At 43.8% G+C, this 12,108-nt stretch overlaps 1 protein-coding gene across 1 annotated transcript in view; it reads right to left on the bottom strand.

Annotated features, from left to right (window-relative positions):
• Positions 1-7,489, bottom strand: part of LOC139323203 (transmembrane protein 45B-like) — a 37,323-nt gene extending 29,834 nt beyond the window's left edge. The window contains exons 1-2 of the mRNA XM_070952469.1: positions 7,306-7,489; positions 2,685-2,901 (exon numbers count right to left, since the gene is read on the bottom strand). Coding sequence (XP_070808570.1) covers positions 2,685-2,901; positions 7,306-7,489 — 401 coding nt within the window. The remainder of the gene's footprint in view (positions 1-2,684; positions 2,902-7,305) is intronic.
• Between the last annotated feature and the right edge of the window lie 4,619 nt (positions 7,490-12,108).

Below are 12,108 nucleotides of genomic sequence, written 5' to 3'. Positions count from 1 at the left end.
TATCAGCAAGATAACTGGTCGGAATTGTTGCCATTCGCGGAGGTTGCTTATAATAACTCTATCCATAGCAGCACAGGTTTCACTCCATTTAAGGTGGCTTCTGGCCAAGAGTTTGTGTCAATTCCAGAGCTACCTCAAGAAAATCCGCAGATTCCCTCTTTGATGGATTGGATCGAACAGTTACGAGGCACTTGGGCAGTAACTTGTAAAGTGCTCGATGAGGCACATCGAGTGCATAAAGCCCAGGCCGATAAAAAGAGGGGCCCGGCACGACCTTATAAAGTGGGTGACATGGTTTACCTCTCCACCAAATACTTACAAACATCCCAGAAATCTAAAAAGCTGGGACCTAAATTTGTGGGACCTTTTCCAATAATTCGAGTAATTAACCCAGTTACTGTTGAACTGGAATTGCCAAAAAACTTATGATGAATTCATCCCATGTTTTATGTCAGCTTACTGAAACCGGAACATTCGTCCACTTTACGGCCGGACCAAGTACCTTCTCCTGTCCCCATTCTGATTGAAGGCGAGCAACATTTTGAAGTTAAGGAGATCTTGGATTTCAGGAAATATCATGGTAAAGTGCAATATTTGGTGGCCTGGAAACATTTCCCATTATCTAAAGCTGAATGGGTAAACAAACGTGATGTTCGAGCACCAAAGAAAGTACAGTTGTTTCACACCAAATATCCTAATAAGCCTTAATTTGTTTGTATATGGTACGCAATGTATTGTCGTCTCCTTTTCCCTCTCTTGCAGGAATAAGGTCTCTTCTGCAGGGGGGCCGAATGTCAGCCTCCGTCTTTCAATACTTGCTTAGTCGGCTGCCATGGTAACGGAGGGTGGGGGGGAGCTAGCATGAATGCCCTGGGGAACCGTGCTGGAGGATGAAGGGGGAAATTGAAAGTGAACCTTAAGCTGCAGCCCTGCGGTTTTGAAGCTGCTATCGGGTCAACGGTCATGGCATTCCTGATTGATGACGCTGCCAGATGTGTGCTCCACCTGACCCCTGGAAGACCTTTGGATTGGATGATTTATGGTGGACAGTGGGAGGGAATGCTTTCTATCTGTAATTTTCGTGCTTCTGCCTCAGATTCTGCTTTCCTTGGTTGCGATCACTTCAATTTTCAGTAAAAGTACTTTCTCTATAAACAATGGAGTTGGGGTCATTCTTTCTTGAACTTTGAAGGAAGCACACCTGACATTTCACTCGAGCAGGAGATCCTATACTAGAGGTTCCCAACCTGTGGGCCGTGGCCCACTAGTGGGTCATGAGGGGTTTCCAATGGGACTGTGGAAACAGCCGGCGAGCATACACGCATGCGTATCTGCTTGTGCGAGCAGCAGGTGAGTACGTCCACACACGCTTCATTGGCATGAGTGGTAGGGTCACACTGCTAGTGGAAATGGAGCTGTGCATGGGCACACTTGCCGGCTGCTTGCACGAACCATCCTCTCCCGTCTACCCCTGCCGGTCCACAAAACCAGAAACGTTGGGGAACTCTGTCGGATACCATTTCAGACAAATGGTTGTCTAATTTTTTCTTAAAAACCTCCAGTGATGCAGCACCCTCAATAACCCACAGATGGGGGCCTGGTGGTTAGAATGCAGTATTGCAGGGAAATTCTGCCCGCAAGATGGAGTACGATCCTGACGGAGCTCAAGGTTGACTTAGCCTTCCATCCTTTCAAGATCGATAAAATGAGGACCTAGATTGTTGTGGGCAAGATGCTGACATTGCCTAGTGCCTAGTGCCTAGAGAGTGCTGTAAAGCACTATGGTGCATTACATAGACCTAAATGTTATTGCTATAATTAGAGAAAAGGAAGACATCCAAGCAGAGAGAACAGGATGTTTCTCAGCAGTCATGGAGAAGGTCTTATTTGCCATCCTAAACTGCATTAACAGTCTTGACTAGTCAAGATCAAGGGAGTCAAGATCAAGTGAGTCAGGATCAAGGGAGGTACTAATACCACCTTATAAAGCCTTAGTAAGACCACATCTAGAATACTGAATCCAGTTTTGGTCACCACAATATAAAAAAAAAATGTTGAGACTCTAGAAAGAGTGCAGAGAAAAGCAACCAAGATGATTAGGGGACTGGAAGCTAAAACATATGAAGTTTGGGCATGGCTAGTCTAGTGAAGAGAAGAGAAGGATCAGGGCAAACATGACTCCAGTGTTCCAATACTTGAGGGGCTGCCACAGAGAGGAGGGAGTCAAGCTATTTTCCAAAGCAACTGAAGGCCAGACAAGGAATAATGGATGGAAACTGATCCAGGAGAGATTCAACCTGGAAATAAGGAGAAATTTTCTGACAGTGAGAACAATCAACCGATGGAACAGAAGTTGCCTTTGGAAGTTGTGGGAGCTTCATCACTGGAAGCTTTCAAGAAGAGACTGGACTGCCATCTGTCAGAAATGGTGTAGGGTCTGCTTGGGCGGGTGGTCGGACTAGATGACCTACAAGGTCCCTTCCAACTCTGTTAATCTGTATCTGTATCAGTTGCCAAGCACCTGAATTTTGATCATATGATCGTAGGGATGCTACAAAGGTTGCAAGTTTGAAAAACGGTTGTAAGTCACTTTCCCCCCCCAGTGCCGTTGTAACTTTGGTCAGTAAATGAACTGTTGCAAGTTGAGGACTACCTGTACTTTACTACTGCCTTTCCATTTGTGCCTACCTTCCATAAAGAGTGCAATGCCCAGCATGAAGCGGTCCAGCCCGGCAGGCATTAAGGTCGAGGAATAGGTGACTATATCCACTGCTCCAGAGATCAAAAAGAATAAATTCATGGTGGAATGTTGCCAGTTCATCAGCTTCACCCAATGGTGCGGTTGCCTACTGTAGAGATACAGGTGGGGTCCTTCGGGGAAGAACTGGTCAGTAAGAATTCCTGTTCAACAGAGACCAAAGTTGAATAGATCTGTTAGGGAAGTTTCATCCAAAGGGAAAAAAACAGGGTAAAGCCCAGCGATGTTGCAGGGTGTACCCTGTTAGGATATGGTGTAAGCCTAACAGGTTGTCCAGGCAATATATGTGTGCTATTACTTTACATGAGTTCTGTAACTTTAAGATGTAATGCTGTGTAATTGTATTGATGAGTCATTGTAATTGACTGCTGACTGACTGCTGACTGCAATTATCCTAATTGGACTGTTGAATCATTGCACTGCTGACTCCACATTTACTTTATTTATTAATTTAATTTGTATACCGCCCTTAAAAAAGAATTAAATCATTAGCTTCCCAATTTAAAACCCCCAAATCCATAAAATTTAAAATCCCAATTAAAAACCATTTAGGCTAGGCCGGCTTGGTGGAATAAAAACGTCTTCAGGGCTTTACGGAAGGTCCGGAGGTCCGGGATCAATCGTATTCCAGGAGGCAGCTTGTTCCACAGGGCAGGTGCCCCCACAGAGAAGGCTCTCCCCCTGGGGGCTGCCAGCCGACATTGCCTGACCAACGGCACCCTGAGAAGGCCCTCCCTGTGCGAGCGAATTGGCCGGTGGGAGGTTATCGGTAGCAGCAGGCGGTCTCGCAAATATCCTGGCCCTAAACCATGGAGCGCTTTAAAGATGAGAACCAACACCTTAAAGCACACCCGGAAGACCACCGGGAGCCAATGCAGCTCGCGCAGGAGAGGTGTTATGTGGGAGCGCCATGTCGCTCCCATAATCATCCGCGCGGCCGCATTCTGCACCAGCTGGAGCCTCCGGGTGCTCCTCAGGGGGAGCCCCATGTAGAGAGCGTTGCAGTAGTCCAGGCGTGACGTGACCAGGGCATGAGTGACCGTGCACAAGGAGTCCTGATCCAGAAAGGGGCGCAACTGGTGTATCAGGCGAACCTGATAAAAAGCCCCCCTGGCCACGGCCGTCATATGCTCTTCTAAAGACAGCTGTGTGTCCAGGAGGACACCCAAGTTGCGAGCCCCCTCTGTGGGGGTCAGTGACTCGCCCCCAATAGCCAGCGATGGCACCAGCTGGCTATATCGGGACACCGGTATCCACAGCCACTCGGTCTTGGAAGGGTTGAGTCGAAGCCTGTTCCTCCCCATCCAGACCCACACGGCCTCCAGACACTGGGACATCACTTCAAGGGCATCATTGGGGTAGTCTGGGGTGGAGATGTACAGCTGAGTGTCATCAGCGTACAGATGGCATCGCACCCCAAAACCATGGATGATCTCACCCAGCGGCTTCACATAAATGTTGAACAGGAGCGGCGAGAGGACCGACCCTTGCGGCACCCCACAAGCAAGGCACCTCGAGGTCGACCTCTACCCCCCTGCCAACACAGACTGCGACCGGTCAGAGAGATAGGAGGAGAACCACCGCAACACGGTGCCGCCCACCCCCAATCCCTCCAGCCGGCGCAGCATGATACCATGGTCGATGGTATCAAAAGCCGCTGAGAGGTCTAACAGGATCAGAACAGAGGAACAACCCCTGTCCCGAGCCCTCCAGAGATCATCCACCAATGCGACCAACGCCGTCTCCATGCTGTACCCAGGCCTGAAGCCAGACTGGCATGGATCTAGATAGACGGTTTCATCCAGGTACTGTGGGAGCTGTCGCGCAACCACACTCTCCACAACCTTCGCAACAAAGCGAAGGTTGGAGACCGGATGGTAGTTTGCCAAAACGGCCGGGTCCAGAGAAGACTTCTTATCTTAAGTGGATAATTACTGGTGTAAACTGTATATAAGAAGAGAGCCGAGCTATAGTCATTGTTGCTTGACTTGTTGGTTGGAACTGTTACCGTCGTGTGTGAAGGAGCTCTCATCGTGGATGGATCTGCTACTATCGTGATTTGTTACCAGCATTGAATTGCTGTTTATTACCTACTGCTGTTTTGTATGGTAAGAAGATTTCTGTAACTTAGTACTGATTTGATGGCTAAAGACTTGGATTGACTAAAAGACTATGCAATTGTTTTTCACTACAAAGTAAAAGCTTTGTTAAACCAGTTTGTATGTATTGTATTCATTGTTCTTAGTACCGTTTCTCTGTGCACTTACTCTGCTGGTTGGTAACACAACAATATCCTTAACATACCCCAAAGGTGCTTCTTTCAAGAGGCAACTGGCGTTTCTGGTTTTTCTTTGAAAACATTTCGCTTCTCATTTGAAAAAGCTTCTTGGATGAGAAGCGAAGAAAAACCAGAAAGGCCAATTGCCTCTTGAAAGAAGCACCTTTGGGACAACCGTGACCTGGATGACTGAGAATCTCCATAGAGTTTTTAAAAAGTTGAGGTGTGACCCACATCCAAAACAGGTAGAGCTTCCATCACCTTTTGTTGTGGCCCGCCAGACTCAGAAAATGAGGAGGTTGGGGAGGAACTTGGGCCAGTCCTGGAATCTGGGAAGGCTCTGATGGATGCTCTGCGTCGGAAGCAGAGATAGAGCCAGGGCCGTCCGACATTTCCCAGCTGCCTTCGGAGTTGGATATAAGTGGGGAAGAAGAACAGCTGGAGCCTGTTCCAGATGCGCGTATGCGCAGAGCTGTCAGGAGAGGAGAACAACTGAGGAACTGGGGCCGACTCGAAAACAAAGGCACCCGTGGACGCTGAATGGCCCCTCCCTGGCTGGGGAATAAATAGAAGCAAAAAGCAGAGTGCTAGTTGCAGGAGACAACCATTCATATTTCTTTCAGAAGATTTCCTTATGGTGGTTGTGCCTCAGAGACTTCTTGCCAGGAATTAATTGACAGCTTTGCGACTGGAAGCTCTCGGCCTGGCAATTATCCAAGGACTGATAAGACCTGTTATTGCAATTAACACTTGGAAGGATTATTGCCTGGACTTTTCTGTGTGTGAATGCCATGAATTCACAGTAACTAAATAAAGAGGGTTTTTTTTCAGGACAAGGAATCTGTTTCTTCGTTCGGCTAAGGCTGGGTCAGAACATTTTTGTTGGTGCTAGCCTGGACTTTTTTTTAAAAGCACCCTGTGAATACCACCAGCAAAATTACTACTTTTTGTGAGCAAGGGTGGGTTTTACTTACCTTTACCACCGGTTCACCAAGGGATCACATGCGCAGATCGCTGATGATGACATCCGGGGTGGTGGGCGGGGCTTCCCGCCGGTTTTACTACCGGTTCTTGCGAACTGGTCCGAACCGGGGGCAACCCACCAGTGGTTGTGAGTATGTAGCAGGAACTGTTGAAATTTTTCCAAGCTTTGGGAATGCTTTTCCAGTGACAGCCAATGCTTTTCTTTCAACCTGTTCTTTCTAACTGCTTCTGTTTGATTGCAAAACTTTGTACCCTACCTTCAGCTAAAAAAGGAAGCAAACCTCACCATCTATATATTCAACACGTTTTCTTTTTATATCCAAAATATTGACACGAAATAATTTTAAAAAACCAACAATGACCAGGGGGAAAAAAAAGGTGGGGGGTGCATAATCTGCAGCAAATAACCCCAAGTCTACTTCAGATGATAAATCTTAAGTGGATCTTGAGACAACAGTGCAGTTAAGGATATAATTTGGCTGCTTAATTAGCTATATTCATCAAAACAATTTGATAGTTACCAAAGAATGAAGTAGCAGAACTTATAACATTATTAATTCAACTGGGGATCAAAACTGCATATGGCAAAAACCCACTTCCTTTGTACAAGTCTTATTTAAATTCCCATTTAGCGGTAAATTTAACACCTCATTAGAAACAAATCCCACACAGGTTGACTTCATTGGTTGTGAAATTCCAGGAGATACAATTTGAAGAGTGTTGATTTTGCAAACTGAAATGAATTATGCAAAACCTCACTTTTAGTTTACCCTCCAGATTTCTTTGATGTAGGTCAGCTGTCTTCCACCTTGGCAACTTTAAGAGTTGTGGACCTCAACTTCCAGAATTCTTCAGCCAGAATTTTAAAGTTGCCAAGGGGAGTGGGGGAGACCCGTGATGTAGGTGATTGGTTTGCTTAAAATGCACAAATTCAAAGCAAGGGGAGGGATAAGCAGGTACCCTCAAATCAGAGGTGGGTTGCAGCAGGTTCTGACCAGTTCTGTAGAACTGGTAGCGGAAATTTTGAGTAGTTCGGAGAACTGGTAGTAATAATTCTGACTGGCCCCCATCCCCATTTATTCTCTGCCTCCCAAGTCCCAGTTGATCAGGAGGGAATGGGGATTTTGCAGTAACCTTCCCCTGGAGTGGGGTGGGAATGGAGATTTTACAGTATCCTTCCACTGCCATGCCCACAAAGCCACACTCACAGAACCGGTAGTAAAAAATTTTGAAACCCACCACTGCCTCAAATGCCTTAAGCCAGTTGTTATATTCTGAGTCTTACCTACTAATGCAAAGAAAACTTTGACAGCCCCTTCGATGATCTCCAGACGTTTGAAGTTCCTCTGTAAGTGACTGTTCTTCTTCGGTGTCCTGCTGATATGTTTTAGCGGGTATTTCACTGACCACCAGAGGCCAAACAATATAAAGAAACACCCTGGGAGAATATGGCCCACAAAAGATCCCATTCTGGTCCAGTCACTTCCTGGAGAAAAGAATATCCTCTTGTTAGAATTATTCAGAGAACTGTAAATGTGTGACTCCAGTACAACTGAGGTTGTGAGTCCAATATAACTATTTATGAAGAAATAATCGCTTCTGGAAAGAACAGGACCTGGAACAATTGGTTTCTCTCTTTGGAGTCAATTCTTCCCTTTCAGGTTTGAAGTTCTGACCTTCTTACCACCTCAGTTTGCAATTCCGCTACCAGTTTGAGATGTGTCTTTCCTTTCCTTCTTCCTTTTAATTTGCTGCGTGGAATTGTGGATGTTAATCCTATGAGCTAGACCAGGTCAAGAATCCAAGGAATCTCCCTTACTTTGGAAGCCTATATCTGTTGTGGCCCGTACGCGGCCTGTGCGGCTGGTGGCTGATTCGGACAGCAAGAAGGCTGGTGTGGTGCTGCGCCAGCAGCCTGTGCAGCTGGCACTCGAGTCGGACAATGAGGAGGATGGAGAAGATGTGGTGCCAGATGCAGGGATTCAGCCAGGGCCTTCAGAACCTCCAGAAGCTCCTTTAAGTGAAGAGGACGAAGAGGAGGAGCCTCTTTTTGATGCACGGGCGTGCAGAGTGGCCAAAATGCAGGAGTGGCTCCTCAGGAGGAGGTCTCCTCGAGAGTAAGGTTTGGGGCTAATTGGCCACTCCCTTAGCCTATTTAAGGAGGAATGCTGACTGAAGCAATTTGCAGGGAACAAATTGCTCCCTGCAAATTGAGGGAGCAGATCAACGCACTCTCCTTCATGCCTTGATCTTCGTTCTTTGCAAATTGCTTCTGGGCTTTCTGCCAATCATAGTAAGATTAAGATTATTTATTCTTTGGATTTTTGTAGGCTGTTAAGAAAGTTAATTAACAGCCTTTGTTTGGGAAAAAGAAAAACTTATTTAATTTAGTAAACTAAGGTTTGTACAGTCTTTGTGTGTGCTGCGTTCTTTGGGGTCCATAGCTAGGGAAGAACAATATCAACACAGAATTTGGAAAACCCATGCATGACCTTTACTGGCCCCTTTTAAATTCATTTTGAGTCTTGGGTTCTTTTAACTATACCCAATTTAGGGGGATCCAAAGATCCAATAACACAAGTCCTCAAACAATACACACAAACAAGCATTCACAGCTATTACTCACTACTCCACTCTTCCCCAGTGCCACTACACTTTCTATTCCAACTCCTACTCTTACTCCTTGTGCATATTGCTAGAGAAAATTATCTTTCCCACTGCTTCAGGCTGTTTTATTTCCACACATGAACACATCTTCCTTCCTTCCTCCCTCCCTCCCTCCCTTCCTTCCTTCCTTCCTTCCTTCCTTCCTTCCTTCCTTCCTCCCCTCCCCTCCCCTCCCCTCCTCTTTCTTTCTCTCCCTCTCTCCCTGTCCCCCCCCCTCTCTCAATATACATGACAAATATTGTTTTATTTCTGATTCTCTGCTTACATATTCCAGAGTATTTGTACCAACCACATTGTATAAAGAAATAATATAGTGTCTCTTTGGTCATTCTAGTAGCAGGGTTGCAAAACTTCCTTCCTTCCTTCCTTCCTTCCTTCCTTCCTTCCTTCCTTCCTTCCTTCCTTCCTTCCTTCTTTCCTTCCTTCCTTCCTTCCTTCCTTCCTTCCTTCCTTCTTTCCTCCCTCCCTTCCTCCCTCCCTCCCTCCCCTCCCCTCCCCTCCCCTCTCCTCCTTTTCCTTCCTTCCTTCCTTCCTCCCCTCCCCTCCCCTTCCCTCCCTCCCTCCCTCCCTCTTTCTTTCTCTCTCTCTCTCTCTCTCTCTCTCTCTCTCTCTCTCTCTTCTTTCTTTCTTTCTTTCTTTCTTATCTTCCTGTTCTCTTGGGAAAATTGGAATTACAAATAACTCAACAGAACCGTAACAGTAAGCAAATTTCTACTGGATGAAATGACTACTCAGACCTATTTATGCTGTTTTTACTACAAAGCAAACTTAATTAACTAACTGCATGAAATAATCGAGGATGTCACATTGTTATTTTAAACTTGGATTGATTTATTCTATACCTTGGATAACAATAGGTGCAGTTTCTGGTTTTGGAATGTTAGAATATTGAAATCAAAAACTTTAGAATATGATCTTACAGAATGCAAAGTACTATAATGTCAGCAACACTCTACAGTACAGGAAATTTTTATTTACACCACTGGCATTCTGAAACCGAACAACAGCAACAAAAGTTTGCTTACTTTCTGAAAGAAATCCACCTTTGATTTAAGAAGGTGCAAAATATGGTAGATTGGCACGTGCAGCTGAGAAGCATTTCATGATAGTTTAACTATCAGGCCAGTTAAATTCCATTTGTTGTTCACCTCCATTTCATTTTGTCTTTGCCTTCAAGAAACAGCAACAATAAGGAGCTCCCATTTTACAAGATGGGAATTGGTTAGGCTGGAGTCTGAATCTAACACTTTGCATTGACTGCTGTTCCATAGTTGTTCTGCCTGCTTTTCTGGACCTGACATAATACTTCACTCGTGTTTTAGAAGCTGCTTATCTCCAGAACATTCATGAGGTTGGCTATTGAAATGTCTAGGGCCCTACTTTCTCAACTGGCTTGTATGTCAATAAACAAACACCCTGTTTCTCCCAAAGTAAGACCTCCCCAGATAATAAGCCCAATCAGGCTCTTGAGCACATGCTCTAAAATAAGCTTCCCCCGAAAATAAGACCTCTCCCAAAATATTAAACCGCATGCACAGCTGGTCCCCGCCATTTCCTCTGGTTAGGGTTAGGGTTAGTATTAGTGTTAGTGAAACAGAAGGGTCTTGTACTATAACTATATTAATCTAAGTATTGTATCATGCACAGTATTATATTGGTTTCTGAGGTACTGACGTTGGAGCAGAAGTTATGTTGCAAACTTCAGGAAAGTACAAGGAACAGAAATAAGGAACTTGTTCAATGTACCAATGAGCTTAATGACCTAGAACTTATATTAAGAAACATATTACCAGAAGTGTTCACGGAAAGTAACAGACGCTGTAAGATAGTACCCAGATATGGAAATATAGTCAGAAGTGTAACGCACCAGGCGGGGTTGGGGTTGCAAAAGGTATAAAAGATAAACCCTGGGCGTTGCCCGGGGTTCAGGATTTGACATGCGAATGCCCTGAACCTTTGCGCAAATAAAACCTGTGTTCTCCAACCTTTGTGGTCTTGTCTCCTGCATTTGGGAAAGTGGGTTTTCCCGCTACATTAGTGTTAGTGTTTGTGTTAGGGTTAGGGTTAGGGTTAGTGAGACAGAGCTGGAAATCAGGTAAGACGGTAAGAGGTCAAAGTTTAATCATTTGATAGAAACGTCAGAGAAGAAAAAGATATAAAAGGAATGAAAATTTGAAAGGAAGAATATAAATTAAAAGCATTCGCAGATGACCTGGTTTTTATTCTTGAAGAACCATTAGCATCAATAACTACACTGATAGATAAAATAGAAGAATTTGGAAAAGTAGCAGGTTTGAAGATTAATAAAGACAAACGAAGATTTTGACAAAATATATGTTAATAAAACAAAAAGAAGAATTGGCGGAAATATCAAAGATGAAGGTCACAAATAAGGTTAAGTACTTGGGGATATACTTGACAGCAAGATGTAGCACACTTAAAGAGAATAACTATAATAAACTCCAACAACTGATTGGAACAGACTTGGCGAAATGGGAAAATTTACAATTTTCACTGATATGGAGGACATCAACTATTAAGATGAATATACTGCCTAGAATTTTATATTTATTCCAGACAATTCCAATCAGTCTGGGAAAAGATTATTTTGAAGAATTGAACAAAATAGTGTTAAAATATATTTGGCAGGGAAAAAAGGTGAGGATAAAATTAAAGTTGTTACAAGATGCTAGAATGAGAGGGGGTTTTGGTTTACCTAACTGGGAATTTTATTATCAAGCGACAAGTTTGATGTGGATTAAAGAATGGAAAATGTTAAGGAATACCAGATTATTGAATTTAGAAGGACATGACTTGTTGTTGGGGTGGCATGCTTTTTTATGGTATAAGGGAACAAAAGCACAGGGGTATTTTAGAAGACATTATAAACGAGAGGCTTTGTTATTAAACTGGGAGAAGATTAAGAAACAACATTATTTGAAAATTCCAGTCTGGGTATCAACGATTGAAGCATTTTCACATTTAACACATTTAGAAGGGAACAAATTGTTAGATATAGTGAATTATTGGATGAAAAGGGTGAAGTTAAATTGAAGCAAGAACTGGAAGAACAAGGTTTAAAGATTAATTGGTTTTCTTATTTGCAAATACGTTCTAGATATGATAAAGATTGTAAGTCAGAAGGTATTTACAACACTTTGACTAATTTAGATAAAATCTTAATAGGCTCTGATGACTATGTAATTAAAAAATTGTATGGTTATTTATTAGAGGTAAAATTGGAAGAAGAACAAGTTAAAGAAACAATGATTGCATGGGGAAAAAATTTCGGTCATGGAATTGATTTAGAGAAATGGCAAAAATTGTGGTCGCAAAATTATAAAATGACAATGTCAACAGCATATAAGGAAAACTTGTATAAAATATTTTACAGGTGGCATTTACCCCCGATGAGAATAGC

The sequence above is a fragment of the Pituophis catenifer genome, unplaced genomic scaffold, assembly GCF_029215685.1.
Source record: "Pituophis catenifer annectens isolate HBS135680 unplaced genomic scaffold, rPitCat1.0.hap2 SCAF_12, whole genome shotgun sequence".
Taxonomy (NCBI): domain Eukaryota; kingdom Metazoa; phylum Chordata; class Lepidosauria; order Squamata; family Colubridae; genus Pituophis; species Pituophis catenifer.
This window is presented reverse-complemented; position numbering and strand designations above follow the sequence as displayed.